The 19,948-nt window shown below is 38.7% G+C and overlaps 1 protein-coding gene across 8 annotated transcripts in view; it reads right to left on the reverse strand.

Moving 5' to 3' along the window:
• The window catches only part of LOC134356788 (microphthalmia-associated transcription factor-like), a 267,666-nt gene that overhangs the window by 246,117 nt on the left and 1,601 nt on the right, over positions 1–19,948 (reverse strand). For 4 of the 8 annotated variants that reach the window (XM_063067924.1, XM_063067922.1, XM_063067920.1 and 1 more), the window contains exon 2: positions 2,391–2,486. The exons of the other annotated variants lie outside the window; for them this stretch is intronic. In XM_063067924.1, the coding sequence (XP_062923994.1) occupies positions 2,391–2,486 (96 nt within the window). The remainder of the gene's footprint in view (positions 1–2,390; positions 2,487–19,948) is intronic. 8 annotated transcript variants of the gene reach the window in all.

Raw genomic sequence — 19,948 nt, forward strand, 5'->3', positions numbered from 1 at the left:
CTTGGTGAAGGGTCTCAGCCCGAAACGTCAACTGTACTCTTTTCCATAGATGTTACCTGGCCTGCTGGAGGGTGTTCCTCCAGCACTTTGTGTGTATCACTTTGATTTCCAGCATCTGCAGATTTTCTCTTGTCCATGTGTTTCAGGTTTATAATTTGCAGCATTTTAAAAACACTAAAATTGTGAATTTTTAATCACTTATTTTTAATTTCAGTGTGTTGAATATTTCTAATGGCCCAGTATATTTACAAACCTACAAACATCACAGCTTTGACAAATGACAAAGCTCAAATCCATGGTTTGCCTTCTGCTAAAATCCCTTAGGGTCATTATATTACCTATGGCCCAATCAGCACTGGGATCTCATCATCAGACCTAACAACATGGAGGATCAGCAACACTGGCCTTCCACATCCTCTGGTGCGCAGAGATGGGCAAGGAGAACGTTTCACATATCTTAATGTCGTAATCAGACCTCCAGCCGTGTTGTATGGAAGGTATAAATCAAAAGCAAATTAACGGGACTGAAGATGATGATGCTGATATCTCTACAAAGAGGTACAAAGAGTCAGACTATTCTGCTCCTCCCAGGTGCAAAGCAGCTGGTTCATTCTACCGAGATGAGTGTCAGAAACCTAGGATCACATCCATCCTGATAGGGCATTTGATATACAGAAGCTTTCATCTCATATACTTCTGTTATTGAGGAAACATGTAGAAGCACATGATCTAACTTACAAGACAATATTCATCTCCAGTCAGCTCTCCTCATACTCTGACACTGATCTCCAGAACAAAGTGGAAATGCTCTGTTAACCAGTCTTTCAAGTCTGAAGGCCCACAAAATCTAAAAAAATAGTAGAATACATGATTTTAAAAATTCATGTTCATTTGAAAAATACTTGCTTTTGTTCTTATATTATGGAAATATGTCAGAAGATTCATTACATAATGGACTGTTGTCTCACTCTCAACAAAAATAATCACGAACCTCGATTTTAATCACCCAACTGGCAAAAGTTGGATTAAAAGCTTAAACTCTGGCAACTGTGGCATACTACCTACTGCCATATGAGCTGTACACATGCCCTGTCTTGTAATAGGGGATAAATGTTGTTATCATATTTAAATTAAGTTCCCAGAAATTCAGAAACCAGTTAAATTTAATCAGCTCTCAGCTGAATTTTCAAGGCTCAGGAAACCCAGCAATGAAACAGGAGAAGACAGCTGGATCAGTAGGACTGTGTTTTATGTACTAGTCATGGGCTAGGAGATCAGGTGTATTTGTCTCTCCCCCTGCCCCAAGTCCTCTTACCACCTCTTCACAATTTCCTGGGTCCAATCTCCCCTTCCTAATCCAACCGCACCCACAGGCCAAGGTAAATTTATTTCATACAAATGCTGGAGACCACTCCTGAAGATTCCTGATTATACATCTAGTTTTACCACCGGCCAGCATGCCAGACCAGTTAAGGATGAATGTGTAATGCTGTCAGTAATATTAGTACCACCTCTATATCTCCATGTTTTCTGGATATTCTCTATAGACATGCGCCTTTGCACCCTTCTTCTATGTTGCTAGCCACTAGTGAATTGCATGCTAATTGCATGCATTATCTTTTTATTTACAGCTCAACAATGCATTACCTCTATATATAAAATGAGTAAACAATACAATGCTTCAATTTGATTTTATATGAAAAAAATATGCTATATTTTAAAAATCAAACATTAAATAGGTAGTATTTATATCCTCAACTCTGACCAGAACTGAAATATGGGTGGTCTGAGTATAAGCAGCAAACAGCTCACCTCATGCACCCACATCTATTCTCAGTCATATTGGACTCTGATATTAACCACTTGCTCAACGCATCAATCATTGCATTATTCCGCTTTGGTGAACTCCCTTTCAATGTCACCTTGATAATGGAAAATATAATGCATTAGATATTGCTGTATGGCAAGTATGCAGTATTTCAGCTGAGAAGAAACCAGCTGTGGCACAGTGAGTCCATAACTTGACTAGCACTCAACTAGGACGATAGTTAAACAAAGCAACATACATTATTACTAAGATGAATGTTGCCGTTATCCAAAGCAGTCTGTCACTTACCACCCCACAAGCCTCCACATCCAGCAAATCATTCTCCACAACTTTCATCATCTTCAACAGGACTCTATCACCAAACATATTTTTACCTCCCTACTCTCCACTTTCCACAGGGATCACTCTCCCTGTGATTCCCTTGTCCATTTGTCCCTCCCCACTAACCTCCCTCCTGACACTGACCCCGTAAGCAGAAGATATTCTACAACTACCCATTCATCTCCTCCTTCACTTCCATTCAGGGCCCAAAACAGTCATTCTATGTGAAACAATACTTCACCTGCAAATCTGTTGCGGTCGTCTACAGTATCCAGTGCTCCCAACATTGGCCAGACCCAATGTAGATAGGAGGAGCACATCGTCGAGCAGCTTCACTCTGCAAAAAACAGGATTTCTCAGTGGCCAACTATTTCAATTCCCATCCCCGTTCCCATTCTGATAAGTCAGTTTATGGCCTCATCTTCTGTGAGGATGAAACCACTCTCAGGTTGGAGGAGCAACAACTCATATTCCATCTGGGTAGCTTCAAACATCGACTTCTGCAACTTCTGTTAATTTTGCCCCTCCCCTTCTCATGTCCCCACTCTGGCCCCCCTCTTACCTCTTCTCTTCTCCTTACCTGCTTTTCACCTCCCCCTGGTGCCCCTCCTCCTTTCCTTTCTCCATGGTCCACTTTCCTCTCCTATCAAATTCCTTCTTTTCCAGCCCTTTACCTTTTTCATCCATCATCTCCCAGCTTCTTACTTCATCACCCCTCCTCCATCCACCTGGCTTCACTTATTGCCTTCTGGCTTATAATCCTTCCCCTCCTCCCACCTTCTTATTCTAGTATCTTCCCTCTTCCTTTCCAATCTTGATTAAGCCAAAACATCGACTGTTTATTCACTTCCATAGGTGCTGCCTGGCCTGCTGAGTTCCTTCAGCATTTTGTGCATGTTGCTCTGGATTTCCAACATCTGCAAAATCTCTTGTGTTTATGCTTTCAGTATTTCTATGTCTAAAATACACATGCAAAATATCAAAGAATATAAAAGGACCCATCCATGTTCTATGCAGAATAAATTCCACTGTATCCATGGTACCTGTGAATTCTGACTGAATACAACACTCCAAAGAACGTGAGTGCATACCAACAGAGCCATGTCACGCTGAAATGCTGACAGAGCCATTCAGCCCACCGGAGATCAAAAAATTGGCTGTCTCTAACTTCAAAGTACATCAGCTTCTTTGACAGTGTGTAGACTCCAAATGCATCAGTGGAATATCAATTACTTTACAATGGGAAAACGCAATTTCCCAAAATATTTTTCAAAATATAACTCAACTTTGAATCCCAAGGATACACAACTTAGTTTGGGAGGAGAACAAACAGACATGCATTTATGTGGCAAAACAGGAGGAAATACTATGACAGTACAATCATTCTTGTCATGTGACAAACTGGTTTCACCCACACAGTATTCCATACACAATGCCAGAACAGAGACTACATGAATTAGATGTTATATGAAGAAGAAATATTAACCAAGATGCCAAAAGAATTATTCAGGAGCATTCTGTCATCTTCCCCCTTCCTTTCCGGTCCTGAAGAAGGGTCTTGGCCTGAAACAACGGAAGTAAGTTCACTTCCATAGGTGCCGCCTGGCCCACTGAGTTCCCTCAGCACTTTGTGTGCGTTGCAAGAGGATTTTCTGCTTTCTTAACTCCACAGAAAAATCACATCTTTGTGAAAGGGAGGAGGATAATCAGTTCATGAAAACCATATTGGCTTTTTGTGAGCACATCCTATTCCCTAACTTCTCCCCATTGTTGAACATTTTTTGTTCTGCTCATGAATTTAGTAACTTTTTGAAGCACAAAATTGAACTGGTTTTCACACTGCCTTAATTAATGAATTTGTAATCATTGTGGTAATGAATAAGTAATCATTTATATTTGCCAAGTAAAATAAGTTATGCTCTTAGCACAAACACAAGAGATTCTGCAGATGCTGAGAACCTCAAGCAACACACAAAACCTGCGGGAGGAACATCTACAGAGGGAAATAAACAGTCAACGTTTCGGGCTAAGACCCTTCATCCATCCCGAAGTTTGCTTTTGTAATTGATATTGAGTGTTGGGTTTTACTTTTCCCATGTTAGTAGGATCCTTCCCCACAGATCCAACCTCAGGAGGTGCTACATGGTTACACCACACACCTGGCACTCAGCAACTTCGGTCATGAGTTTATGCTATCATGCTGGGACAGGAAGGGGCATCAGTGTCCTCAGGAGAGGAGCTTATAACAGGAAACTAAACAAGCTCTTGGGGAACAAAACAGGCAGCAGACAGTTTCCATCACCGGATGGCAATCAGAGCATGGAGTTGTCTTTGAGGGGAGGAATTCTCGCTGTGAAAACCTGCGCTTTTCAGAGCCAAATGTCCATTCAGTTTGAGTGTGTAAAAGCCCTATTTTTCAGGAAACAAAGAGTCCCAACTTTGGTACTGAGCTTCTCTTCACTTTTCCGATGTAGCACTGAGCAGTAGAATATCATGAGTTGGGTAGCAGGAATGGCTTGAAAGGATCCAGATCGTAAGGGTCCTGACTTGGAGTCCAAGGGTAATTTGTTTTCTATGTGAGACTGATTCAACAACCAAAAACAACCAATATTATTATCCTTTCGACATGCTATCATACTCATCACTAAGCTTCAAGACCTGGGCCTTGATACCTCCCTGTGCACACAGATCCTCAGTTTCCTCAATTGCAGACCCCAGAGTATAGACTGGCAAGAACATCTCTTCCACAATCACCGTGAGCACAGGTGCACTACAAGGCTATGTGTTTAGCTCCCTGCTTTATTCACTTTATACCTATGATTGTGTGGTTAAGTACAGTTCCAACGTCGTATTTAAGTTTGCTGGCAACACCACTGTAATTGACAAGTTGGCACACAAGAGGGAGATTAAAAATCTGGTAGAGTGGTGTGGTGCCACAACAACAAACTCTCATTCAACCTCAGTAAAACCAAAGAAATGATTGTCAATTACAGGAGGAAGAAGTGGTGGTCCATGAGCCAAATCTCACTAGGGGATTGGAGGTGAGGAAGGTCAGTAGTTTTAAATTCCTTGATGCTAATATATCAGAATACCTGTCCTGGGACAGCATGTAAGTGCCATCACAATGAAGGCATGGCAGTACTTCTACTTTCTTAGAAGTTCGAGCAGATTCAGAATGTCACCAAAAACTTCGACAAACTTCCATAGACTCAGAGTGCAGCGTACCCTAACTGGCAAGATAACGGCCTGGTATGGAAACACCAATGTCCAGGAATTTTCAAAAAAACGGACAAAAAGCAGTGGATCACAGGCAAAGCCCTCCCAAGCACTGGGCACATTTACACGGAGCACTGTCACAGGACAGCAGCATCCATCGTCAAAAACCCACACCATCCAGATCATGCTCTCTTCTCACTGCTGCCACGGGCAGGAGGTACAGGAGCTTTAGGTCGCACACCACCAGGTTAAGGAATAGGTAGTAACCTACAACCATCAGGCTCCTGAACTGCCAGGGGTAACTTCACTCATCACAACTCTGAACTAATTCTACAATCTACAGACTCAATTTCAAAGACTCTTTACAACTCATGTTCTCAATATTTACACATTTTCTCTTCTTTTGCATTTTGCCTGATTGTTAGTCTTTGCTTATGTATTGCTTTGCATAAATTCTATTGTGTTTCTTTACTTTCCTGTAAATGACTGAAAAAAAAGAATATCTAGTATATGGTGTCATGTATATACTTTGATAATAAATTTACTTTAAATTTTTGAACTTAGAAAAACAAAGCCTAACATTGCTCTCCAAGTTAGAGATATCCTGACCCTCAGAGGCCTCGCTGACCACCTCTGCCAATGACAAGCCCTCAAAAAGTTCTGCTGCGTTGCATCGGCCATAAAGGGCTCAACGCCTTTTGAGCAAAATTGATGATAATGCAACTTTAAACATTCATACTTCAATAGCCATTTTGCTGCACAACAGTACTCCCAAAATGCAAATATTCATAGAAAGCATTCAGACCTTATAGACCTCCCTAACAATAATCTGTCATAGGTGATCCCCTAATGTCAGAACATTCTTTTTAAGTCATTTCTCATCTGATGAATATGGCAGCACTTCTCTTTTTGCAGGACTTCTAGCATTTCTGTCTTCTAATTTTTGAAAATCTGTTGATGCTAAATAGGGTGTCTGGAACAGTGGTTGCTGGCTTCAAGTTTTGGTAGATTTACACAAGGCTTTCTTCTAGTTATGCAGCAAGACAGAATATGCCCAGGCTTTTACATAATGCTCCATTTTACCCCATAGCTTTACAAGCAATTATCAGTGCCAGTCCACTGTGGTCAACTCAAATTATGGTGACAGATCTCAACAACCTTCACTATTGACATCAGTTTGATCAACTGGACAGCAGTGAACATCACAGGAGTACATTACATTTTCAGATGAAGAAGTCCATACCTTATTAATAGCTGGTATTAGTTCAATGTGTTGGCACGTGGCCAAGTGGTTAAAGTGTTCGTCTAGTGATTTGAAGGTCACTAGTTCGAGCCTTGGTTGAGGCAGTGTGTGTGTCCTTGAGCAAGGCACTTAACCACACATTGCTCTGCGACAACACCGGTGCCAAGCTGTATGAGTCCTAATGCCCTTCCCTTGGACAACATCAGTGGCGTGGAGAGGGGAGATTTGCAGCATGGGCAACTGCTGGTCTTCCATACAACCTTGCCCGGGTCTGCACCCTGGAAACCTTCCAAGGCGCAAATCCATGGTCTCATGAGACTACCGGATGCCTATATAAATTAGTTCAGTCAGAAATATGCACCTAACTAGTTAACAGGGCACTATTCAGCTTTTGCCTACACAATGTGAGATTTTTAGGTGTTGCAAATGTAAATTTAAAGGTGTCACCTGAAGGATGTGACATCCGCCCTCCCTGCTTAAATACAGTATTTCCCCCCACACTGTGGTAATAATGATCCTGCAAAAATGCAGTATTTTTAAACTATCATAGTTACACTCATCAGCATCCATTAAAAAATATGTTAGAAACTGTGTGATACAAAAGTTTAGCATCTCGAAGCTGAGAAATTACTGCTTGTCAATCTTGATAGTCATTGAAAACATCTGTCAGCACTTTAAGCATATGCTTTAATCTATTTAAAAATAATTAGGTTGGTGCCAAACTTAAAACAGATGGAAAAGCATCATAAATATAGTAAGCTTTTACCTCCATTTCTCTCTGTAAAAATTTCCAACGTAAAAAAAACTTAAAATCTTATTTAGATACATTGAGGAAAGATTCTTGTTCTATGTGGACGTTAAATGTCTTTAATGCTATATCACGCTTTCAGAAAGCTCAAAGGCATTAAACTCTTCATAACTCAATACAATTTGCAATAAAAAACTGTCTATAGTAATTTGAATGGCAACAGGATAAATAGTGTGCACTGTTGCCACTCTTGATCAATCTTCTCATCTCAAAATACAAATTCAGCTCAAAGAAATACAAAACCAAATTCTGAAAAAGAAATATGGTAATGTGGTAAACAGTCCTAAAGGTACAGTGGCATAAAGAAGTAGGCACAAGGCCAAAGAAATTATGGAGGAAGCCACTTGGCCAATCTTGTCAAAGGAAATTAAATATAATTGAACGAGCAAAAAGAAAATCTTACTCAAAGAAATACATTTCAAAAATAGCCTTAAATGAGGAGAAGGTGGTTGACGGGCAGAGACATGTTGAACTGGAATTCCACAGCATGGAGCTCAGTGAGTTAAAGGCATGTCCACCAATGTGGAAATATCCACATGGACCGGAGTTGAAAGAACAAAGAACAGTCAGGTGAAGATTTTAAAGATTTTGGCAGATATAAGCAAATGCTGAGCTGGGGACAAGAAGATGTGATGATGGAAATGAAATGTTTCTACATAGAGATTACATTTTTTCTTTCTTTCTTTTTAAATCTTTTTATTGAGTAAGTATACAAAAAAGGTAAGCCATATAAACATTAATACAATGTTAAAGTATAATAAAATTCCAAAAGATAACAATACCAAAAAGAAAATACTACAAACAATGTAATTTAAGCATAAGAAACCAAGATAACATAATAGTATACTAGATTTTATATATATCAATGGAAAAAAAGAAAAAAAAAACCCCAAAAAAAAAACCCACCGTGCAACTAACTAAAAGCAAAGCAAAGCAATGGGCTAACTTGAAACCAAACAGAGTTAAACTTAAAATCACGTCCTCAATCCCGACCTCCATTAAAACAGTGAAGAGAAAACAAGAAGGGTAAATATTACATTAAATGAAAATATCGAATAAAAGGTCCCCAAATCTGTTCAAATTTAAATGAAGAATCATAAAGGTTACTTCTAATTTTCTCCAGATTCAAACATAAAATCGTCTGAGAAAACCAAAAAAAGGTAGTTGGAGCATTAAGCTCTTTCCAATGTTGTAAAATACATCTTTTCGCCATTAAAGTAAGAAATGCAATCATTCTACGGGCTGAAGGGGAAAGATTACTAGAAATTTTAGGTAGTCCAAAGATAGCAGTAATAGGGTGAGGAGAGATATCTATATTTAATACCTTAGAAATAATATTGAAAATATCTCTCCAAAAAGTTTCCAAAGTAGGGCAAGACCAAAACATATGAGTTAAAGAGGCTATCTGCCCCGAACATCTATCACAGAAAGGATTAATATGCGAGTAAAAACGCGCTAACTTATCTTTGGACATATGTGCTCTATGAACCACTTTAAATTGAATTAGGGAATGTTTAGCACAAATAGAGGAAGTATTAACTAATTGTAAAATCTGCCCCCAATCATCCACAGAAATGGTAAGCCCCAATTCCTGTTCCCAATCTACCCTAATCTTATCAAATGGAGCTTTCCTAAGTTTCATAATAATATTATAAATCATAGCCGATGCACCTTTCTGACATGGATTAAGGTTAATTATCGAATCTAAAATATATATAGGAGGAAGCATTGGAAAGGAAGTAAGTATAGTACTTAGGAAATTTCTAACTTGTAAATATCTAAAAAAATGTATTCTTGATAAGTTATATTTATTAGATAATTGTTCAAAAGACATAAGGGAACCATCTAAAAATAAATCCAAAAACCGTAAAATACCCTTAGTCTTCCAAGTTTGAAAAGCGCGATCCGTAAAAGAGGGAGGAAAAAATATGTTACCTAAAATAGGAATCGCTAACCCGAATTGATTAAGATCAAAAAATTTTCTGAATTGAAACCAAATGCGCAAAGCATATTTAACTATCGGGTTAGAGACCTGCTTAAGACGTTTCGAATCAAAAGGAAGAGAGGAACCTAAAATAGAACCAAGTGTATAACCCTGAACAGATTGTAATTCCAATGCTACCCATTTAGGAATAAATAGTATGTCCCGGTCAAGTAACCAAAATTTCATATGTCGAATATTAATAGCCCAATAATAAAATCTAAAGTTAGGTAATGCTAAACCTCCATCTCTCTTAGCTTTCTGTAAATGTATTTTACCCAGTCTCGGATTCTTGTTCTGCCAAATAAATGAAGAAATTTTAGAGTCAACTTTATCAAAAAAAGATTTAGGAACGAAAATTGGTAATGCCTGAAACACATATAAAAATTTTGGCAAAAAAAACATCTTAACTGCATTAATACGACCAATCAAAGTTAAATATAAGGGAAACCATTTAGATGAAAGTTGAGTAATATGGTCTATTAATGGTAAAAAGTTAGTCTTAAATAAATCTTTATGTTTACAAGTAATTTTAATCCCAAGATATGAAAAGTAATTATTAATCAATTTAAATGGAAATTTATAATATAAGGGAAGATGTTTATTAATCGGAAAAAGTTCACTCTTACTAAGATTTAATTTATAACCTGAGAAAAGACCAAATTGTGCTAATAACTCTAAAACAGCAGGAATGGATCTCTCAGGATTAGAAATATATAAAAGTAAATCATCAGCATAGAGTGATAATTTATGGGACTTTAATCCCCGAGTTATCCCAGTAATATTTAAAGATTCTCGAATAGCAATTGCAAGAGGTTCTAATGCAATATCAAATAATAGGGGACTAAGAGGACAGCCTTGTCGAGTACCACGAAAGAGAGGAAAAAAAGGTGAGTTTAAGGAGTTAGTACGAACCGAGGCTACAGGGGAGTAATATAACAGTTTAATCCAGGATATAAATTTCAAGCTAAAATTAAACATTTCAAGCACCTTAAATAAATAAGGCCATTCTACTCTATCAAAAGCTTTCTCGGCATCTAAAGAAATAACACACTCAGGAACATTTTGTGAGGGAGTATAAACGATATTTAACAATGTACGAATATTATAAAAAGAGTAACGACCTTTAATAAAACCCGTTTGGTCTTCCGAAATAATAGAAGGAAGTACTTTTTCTAGTCTATTTGCTAATAACTTAGAAAAAACTTTAGAATCAACATTTAATAAAGATATTGGTCTATAAGATGCACATTGAGCAGGGTCTTTATCCTTCTTTAGTATTAAAGAAATTGATGCTCTATTAAAAGATTCCGGAAGTTTACCAAGGAGATTACATTTTTTAAGAGGAAGTGTTGAGGAATTAAGAAGGGAAAAAGGTGGAATACATTTTGAGACAAGCCAAAGTTTCTGAGGATGAAAGATGGGAGAAAAGTGTTAAGAGTGTTGAGTTTCAAAATGACTTGGCCCTGGGTGAAGGTTTGACAAACATCATAGTGGTGGCCATGGGTAAATTAGAGAGAGTACTTGCAGTAGAAGCTTTAGGGTATTACACTCAGCTTGGGCTCCAAAAAGAGATCCAACTTGAAGTCTTCCTCAGTCAGCTATAGAAAATGTAGTCAATTGACAAAATCACAAAATTTTGCTAAACAGATAGGTGACAATAACTTTAACCTGTTGTTTCGAGATTTTACTGGAGGAAGTGGCAGTCTATTGATAAGTGAATTACTAAAATTAATCACAGAATGGAAGTGAATGCAGGAATACACTCTTTCACAGAGTTGGCAGACGACAGCCGATTGGGTAGGTAAATGGGTAGTTTGTGAGGTGGTCTGCACTTTCTATCACTTACTTGTGTGTATGCTCCCAGTGTATGGACACAAGGTTCTCAAACTCATCCCCATGGTGCAGGGAATTCCAGAAGTCAGTGTAAATGTTTCTCCAAGGCAGCTTGAGCACATCCTTGAATCTCTTTTTCTGTCCATCTGGTTCTCTATTTGCACATTAGAACTTGGAATAGATGGTTTATTTCAGGAGACTGTCAGGCATTCAAGAGAAATGGCCTATCCAACATTGTCAAGTGTAAGTAGGGTTGGATGTCAGAAATCTTGGCCTGGGAGAGAGGACACTGACATTAGATCACATGCTTCCAGTGAATTAAGGATTTTATGACATTTTCCAGTGTCCTGAGTTGCCTGATGCAAATAGTTAAAAACACAATGGAGGGCAGGAATCATTTCTGCCTGGTAGGCCATGAGTTTTGTGGTAGATCTAAGGTTTTGATATGCATGCATCCTTTTTCTTAATCAAACAAATATACCTCTATGGTGGTGAATTTCAATACTGATTTCTGCCTTTATGAGGTGACAACAGAGAAAAGGAACTGGTCCATATTTTCCAGGCTTTGACAGGAGGCATGTCAGAGGGTAGCATGATATGGCAGAGATGAGTTGATTGAAGACTTTGGTCCTGCAGAAGTTGTAAGACCAACAGAGAAATAAAATCAGCAAAGATTTATTTGTGTGACCTTGATTCCAGAGTGTGATCACCATACATTGAGCAGTTTTGCCCCACATGCCAACTCCAAGAAAAATGCAAGGAGCAGGACCAGCCATTATGCAATTCCTTCTTCAAACTCAACGAAAGCCATGTCTCCATCATCCACGAGGAATAGTACAACACCCTCATCAAATTAACCTGCACACAGAAATTCACCGCCATCCTAACAACATAAAAGCTTAGGGTCTAAAACCAATGGGTCTGCAAGAGAACCAATCTCTGTGAAAACTAATGTTAAGTAAGGCATAATCCAACATTTTCCCAATCTTTCTTTCTGTAAGGTTGCAACTCACCTCCACTAAACATTCACAGGTGTGTTGCTAATCTTCAGAACTTGGAGAAACTCTTTAGTATGGATACAGATGTTCAGCCCATGACTTTACTAAGACTATGAATAGGAGAAAGTGCAGCATAAAATCGCAGGGTCCTCCAGAGTTAAATCTGGACATGTTGCCATTGTTGAATAAGCAGTGTCTGTAACTAGATGGGTTTGAGCGTAATCAAGGAAGGACAATCACACAGGAGTTACACAATGAAAGCCAGCTACTGGAGAACTGCATTGTTGACTGTGCCAATTATTAGACAGGTCAAATAGAGATAAGACACTATTGATATAGTAAATGAAATGTTGCTTGGGCTTTGTTTCGGTAGAAGGATGAAAACTAAGCTGAAAAGGTTTAGATGGGGAAGTGCATGTCAGATGAGCATGCATAATGGAAAATATAAATTTATCAATCGTCTCCAAGGACACAGAACTATGATGAGTTTCTTGAGGGGCTGCTTGACCAGGATTTGGAAAGGGAAAATAAAAACATTGTGAAATTGTGACCATTTGTAAGGTCAGCCAACACGGGCTAGAAAGTATCACGAGCAGCACAGTGTGGCCTCCTCTGCACTGGTGAGACCCGATGTAGACTGGGCACTGCTTCGTCGAGCACCTTTTCTCTGACAGCAATAGGCAGGATTTCCTGGTGGCCGACCATTTTAATTCCATTTCCCATTCCCATATCTCGGTCCACAGCTTCCTCTCAGGTTGGAGGAACTACGCATAATATTCCGTATGGGTAACCTCCAGCCTGACAGCATGAACAATGATTTCTCCAATTCATGGTAATTTACACCCCCCACAAACATACATTTTCTATTCCCTGTTCTGGCTCCCCCCTTACCCTTCCCTTCTCCTCACCTGCTTATCGCTTCCCACTGGTGCCCCTCCTCCTTTCCTTTTTCCCATGGTCCATTTATCCTCTCCTATCGAGCTCTTTCTTCTTCAGCCCTTTACCTTTCCAACCCATTACCTCCAAGCTTGTTACGTCATTCCCCCTTCCCCACCCACCTGCCTTCCCACTCACCTGGTTTCACTTATCACCTGACAACTTGTACTCCTGTCCTTACCCCTCCACCCCTCACCCCCACACACTTTCCAGTTCTGATGAAGGGTCTCAGCCTGAAACAATGATTGTTTATTCCTCTGCATAGATGCTGCCTGACTTGCTGAGTTACTCTAGCATTTTATGTGTGATCAGCATAAAGACAGACAAAGGAACAGAAGACCAGTTTTAAATAAGATTAGCTTGGAAAAGGATGTGTGGGTGGGAATGTAAACCCGCCCAAATGCTGAAAGTTTGGATAGGTGTGTAATGTATGGAAGCAGCAGAATAAATGGATGGCCTTGACTGACAAAGAAAAAGCCCCTATGCTACTCACAGTTGAAGGCAAGAACAGAGGGAGAGAGGGCAGTGAAGTTTAAGAAGATGATTGAAAGCTTTTGAAATTAACCTAAAATAACAGTAGTTTAGTAGAGAAGTAGTGGGCCTAGTTGACTTGTCACAGTTCAACAAGACAGTGTTATGGTGGGTAAACTAGCCGAGAGCCAGGAATATGCAGTAGGAATTCAACAGAGGCAAAGGTGGGGGTGTGGTTTTTTAAGAGATAGTGTCAGTGAGAAGAATCAGGATGAATAACAATAAAGGTTTTACAGGGGGCAAAAACATCAAAAATAGAATAAAAGTATATTTTTGTTCATCAACAAATGCCAGTAAAATCATAAAGACTAAAAGAAGTTAGGACATTGAAAGTGCAGGTGCAAGTAACAATGAACAGCGTTTTGCAGGTATGGAGACAGAATCAAGAGGAGCTGGAAAGAAATTGGATCAACCAAATAAAAATGAAGTAGGTAATAATGCCCTTGTGAACACTAAAGATCATAAATGTGACCATCTTTATCAGGAGGCGAGTTTCTCCAAAGGTGCAGATTCAAGGGGGGAAAAAAAGAGGCCAATGAATTCAGGAGAGATGAGAAAAATGGAGAGATCCATTTCAAAGATTACATTAACACAGCAACATTGACCCAAAATATCAATTCTGTTTTTCTCTGTGAGGACATAGCCAGAAAGTAGTCGCTTTTATTTTTGTTTAAGTATGAGGAGTTAATGCATAGACTGGGTTGGCCAGAAGATATTTGCAGAAGATATCTGCAAGAGAAATGTGAATTTTAAAATAAAAGCAAAAGATGTCAGTCAGATTGAGGGAAAGTGAAGATGCCAGAGAAGCTAGAAAATACCAATAACCCAATAATCATTGTCTGGAAACAAGCCTACTTGCTTCATTACATTTATAGTTTAAGAATAAAACTGATTGGGGTCTGTAATAGAAGACTTAAATTGTTGTGATATTACTGCTGAAAGCAGCAACATACTTCTTTTCCTCTGCTAGGATCTAAAGAACACCAGTAGTTACAGTCTTTCCACTTCACATTGATGTGACTGGGAGTCAAATAATGCTCTATTTCCTCCCACAATGAAATCTAACATCTTATGAAAAGATCAAAACTCATCTTTCAAGCAAATATACATACGTCATTTAGCTAAGGCATATCTGAAGAATAACCTATGAACTGAATGAGTTTGTCCATCATACATATGATATGCCATTATACATTCCCAGTGTATTGTCTATGCCCAGACATTTTGAGAGACTTATTACTACCCACCACAAATGTGCAGAATACATATAAAGAAGAAAAATAACAATGCACAAGAGAAAATCCGAAAGTTACATAAGAAACCATTCTCTCTCTCATGCTCCAACTTTTAAGCACCAATGCAAACTTAATCAAAGCTTTTACATCTGTAGAAACTTGATTAGATGTGTCAACTGAATAAAAATACTTGTTTTGATTCGTAAAAGTAATTTTGGCCTTTCAATGGATGCATTCCAGGAGATTGTACTGGTTGTCATTGTTTTACTGATAGTAAACAGCTATACAGGTTTGCTCCATGATAAAGTCTTCAGGCCACTGCCAAATCACACAAACACTGCAATATTTTACCGCTGGACAATATTAAAAATCTTATTTAAAAATAGAATGAAAAACGGTAGGATTTAAATGTTCATCAAATCCTGTATAAATTGTTCGCTAATCCCCAAAAAATGTTATAAATTCTTATTAGTGATCCTAAATATCTCTAGTCCAAATATAACGGAGCAGTACAGTACAGAACAGGCCTTTTCCCATACAACTAACCAATGCAGACCTACTACTCAATCCTTCTAATCCTTCCCTCCCATACAACCCATAACCCTCCATTTCTCTTACATCCGTGTGCCTATCTAAGAGTCTTTTAAATGTCCCTATTTTAAAGTTTCTACAGGCACTCCTCACAGTGTATGGATCAAAGGTTTATATACTCTACTGTTTATGAATGTAATATATTTTATTGTTAGCTCAATGCAAACCAGTCAAAAAACTCAAAGATCTATTACAAATAATGATGATTGGGAATGCATTATCTGAAAGAGCAATGATTAAACATTCTACAGTAATGTTTAAATGGGGAATTGATATACAATAGAAAAAGAAAGAGTGCTACCAGAATCTGGGGAGGTAGAGTTGGCGGGGGGGGGGGGCAGGGGGAGTGGGGAGTAGGTTGCATGTAAGGTATTGAATTGAAATCAGAAACCAGGCATGGCCCACAGACATAGGTGCAATGAGCTGGGACTAGCACAATGGGCTGAAAGGTCTCCCTTAGTGTACAAATCTTGCTGATCAGTGCTAACAGTTCTGCATCTAACAGCCAGCAGTCACCATCCAAGTACCATGTGGTGCCCAATGAGAAAAAATAACCTTGCTAGAACTCCCCAACTTATGATTTTATATGTATTTGTTTTATGCTTTTACTTAATTAAAATCAGCACATTTGTTTAATTTAAAATATACTAATTTTTAAAATATCGTAGTTAAATACAACATTACAAAGCAAACATTGGAGATCATGCAAGATTCTCATATTCTCAAATAAAAGCATTATTGTTACTTTAGGAGGACAATGTGCATTTATGTGTTTATATCCAGGAATACAAATCTAAATTGACTAACCTCCTTTACAAAAAATGTCAATGTTAACCAGATACAGATTTCACTAACCCAACAATTTAATTAACTACCCTATTTGTACATGCATTGAGGTCCTATCATTTTATGGGTTTTTTTTTTTGCAAATGTTATTGTGTCTTTTATTCTTAAGCATCAGAGTAAACAACATATGCCTTGAAAATTGCCACAACAATTCATGCTATTTCCCCGTATGGTCAGAGTAAAATGTCAGCCTACTCAGGCATTTTGTAAAATAAATTCTCACTGCTTGCTTGCCTAGCAATTATGGTCAATCCAGTCAGCACACACATTGCTTAGGTAATATTGTACGCACTCACTAAACCATCAGTTTTATTTAGTACACAAAGTGCGTAGTATAGTAAAATGTGTACGTTTCATCTCTCTCTAAGTCATAAATTTGTACAGGATGCAGGTTAGGACATTTATATGAATAAACATTTAATTTAGAGCTGCATGCTTCACTCTATATTAACCACCATATTTTGTCACCATTTAAACAGCACAGATTACAAAAGAAAATTGATTATTGATGAAGACCTTGGGGATTAAAAATATACCTGAAATTATCTTAATACTGAGCAGTCTGTCACCTAGAAATTCTGGTGCATCCAAACTCCATGCGATAAGTTAGTCTAAACCCCAGCTGGATGTTCCAAGAGGATTAATGTATGAGAACTCTGCCTTTACATGCAGAAATCACTTCAGAGATGCAAAGGCAACTCACACTCAAAATGCATAGTAAAACAACCAGTAAAGGTCATCACTATGTTTCAATTGGGGGGAATTGTTAAGTAACTTATATCATTCAGAACCTAGAAAATGAGTTCAGTTTGGAGGGAAAAATATTGGCCATTTTGTACAACTGCATTATGCTTTCTGAACATTCAGCAATGTCTAAAGCCCTATTTTAACAGCAAGGACTTAAATTTCTATTATTAGTTCCCCCCCCCTCGCCACACACCCTTGCAAGTGTAAAAAGACAATGCAACAGACTTTACAACATAGACAGAAGCACATAGGGAAAGGGCACATGGAGATTTTTAAAGACGAAGGGAGCCAGCCAACTGAAAAAGTCAATAGGCCTGTAAAAGCAGCCAGAGAGGGAGAAGTGGGAAACAGAAGTAAATGCTAAGAAGAGGAAGATATACGCTTGGCCCTCAAGACAGAGGAGAACTCAAAGAGAAGATGACTATAGGGGAGATAGGATGATACAATAGAGGCATTTAAGAGGCTATTTGACAGACAAATGACTACACAAGGATTGAAGGTACAGTATGGGGACCAGATGCGGGCAGAAGAGGTTTAGTAAATTTGGCATTAGGTTTGGCACAGACATAATGGGCCATAGGGACAGTTCCAGCAGTATACTGTTCTAGGTACCCACGAGTGGGCCATGCAGAAATCATAGACATCGGAGCATATAGTCCATTAAGTCTGTTCCACCAAGCCATCATGATCCCCGCAACCCCATTTTCCATCCTTCTTCCCGCAACCTTTGGCACCCTGACTAATCAAGAACCTATCGATCTCCGCTTTAAATATACCCTATGACTTGGCGTCCACAGCCTCTTGTGGCAACCAATTCCACAAAATCACCATCCGCTTACTAAAGAAATTCCTCCTCATCTCTGTTCTAAAGGGACATCCCTCCGAGGCTGTGCCCATGGGTGCTGTAGACTCCATTAGAGGAAACATCCTGTCCACGTCCACTCTATCTACACCTTTCAATATTTAACAGGTTTCAATGAGATTCCCCCCCCCCCAACCCTTATTCTTCTAAACTCCAGTAAGTACAGGCCCAGAACTGCCAGACACTCTTCATACATCAATCCTTTCATTCCTGAAATCATTGTCTTTAAGCTCCTCTGGACCCTCTCCAAGGCCAGCGCATCTATTCGTAAATAAGGGGCCCAAAACTGCTCTCAATACTCCAAGTACATTCTGGCCAATGCCTTATAAAGCCTCAGCATTACATTCTCGCTCTTATATTCTAGTCCACCTGAAATGAATGCTAAGATTGTATTTGCCTTCCTTCCTACCAATTCAACCTGCAAATAAACCTTAATGCAATCCTGTACAAGGATTCCCAAATCCTTTTGCACCTCAGATTTCTGAATTTTCTCCATTTAGAAAATAGTCTGTACCTTCATCCCTTCTACCAAAGTGCATGATCATACAACTCACTACATTATATTCCATCTGCCACTTTTTTACCATTCTGCAGACTCCCTACTTCATCAATAGCACCTGCCCCTCCACCGATCTTTGTACCATCTGCAAACATGGCCACAAAGCCATCAACTCAGCCATCCAAATCACTGACATATAACCTCCTTTATTCCCTCTTTTTGCCTCCTGCTTGTCAGCTAATCTTCTATCAATGCTAATTTCTTTCCTGCAATACCATGGGCTCTTATCTTGTTTAGCAGAATCATGCAAGGCATCTTGTCAAAGATCTTCTGAAAATCCAAGTAAAGTCAAATTAGCTGGTAATGAAAGCGTGCAATAGGCCTCTGCAAAGGACGGAGCGTGGAACAGCGAAAGACAGGTAGTGTTAAGGAAAAGTGATTTTGATAGTTAAAAGGTCAGAGAGGAAACTGAGCTTGTCAGTAAACAAAAAGAAAACTCAAAAGCAATGGCAAGCAAATTAATTTACCTGCATACAAAACTGTGCGGCCTAGGACTCTCCAAAATGCAAATATAAAGTTTGCCAAAAAACTTACATGTATTTACAGAATGAATTACCACAGAGTCACATGGGTGTAAACCAAGCAACTTTCACCTTATTTTGATAAGATGCTTGTGGTATTACGGAAAGTAAAGCAATGCACACAATTCTATGTTCTGGAGCATTCTAGTGCATAATCTGCAGCGCACTTGACTACCTTTGCTTTGAGAACAACAGAATTGTTGCCTTCAAAAGATTACACTACAACAAGCAGGTGTAGAAATAATCTGGGAAAGTACACCTGTCCCTTGGGTCAGGTAGAAGAAAACAATCACCAACAACATCTGCTAGGGAAATAACTGAAATAAATTCAGATGAACAGATCTGACGATGGAATGTCAACCACATGGTTTTGATTTAAAATCATATATAATCTACTCTATAGTGCACTACGGATTAATATCATGTAGTAAACGGATAGAGAGAAATTTGTATCTTTGGTCCAAATTAAAACATTTTAATTTTACATCTCTTGTTTAAAAGGCAATGCCTTTTAGTATTCACTTTATAAATAAACAGAATCAGAATAAGTTGGCTGTAAAGTGATGAGTGATTCAATTTTTTAAAAATACTTTCTACAGTAGTGAACCTGAGAGAATGCATGATGCCCAACTTTCCCCACGGATAATATGTAGATTTCCTGCTCTCTCATGAGAATAATCGGGACTTTTCATGATTATGATGCCATATCAAATTATTTGGAAACAGGAAAACCGAATGTGAAATTATGACACTACCAAATTTCGCGGCCTGACATGAAGACGCGTTATAGCTCATATCTTCCAGGCTCCAAAAAGGACACTCGTTTTGTTATGCTGTGATGCTGTGATAATGAACAAATAAGGCAGCTCCTCGTAACACGCTGAACCAT

This window comes from Mobula hypostoma, chromosome 15, assembly GCF_963921235.1.
Source record: "Mobula hypostoma chromosome 15, sMobHyp1.1, whole genome shotgun sequence".
In the NCBI taxonomy this organism is placed as follows: Eukaryota; Metazoa; Chordata; class Chondrichthyes; order Myliobatiformes; family Myliobatidae; genus Mobula; species Mobula hypostoma.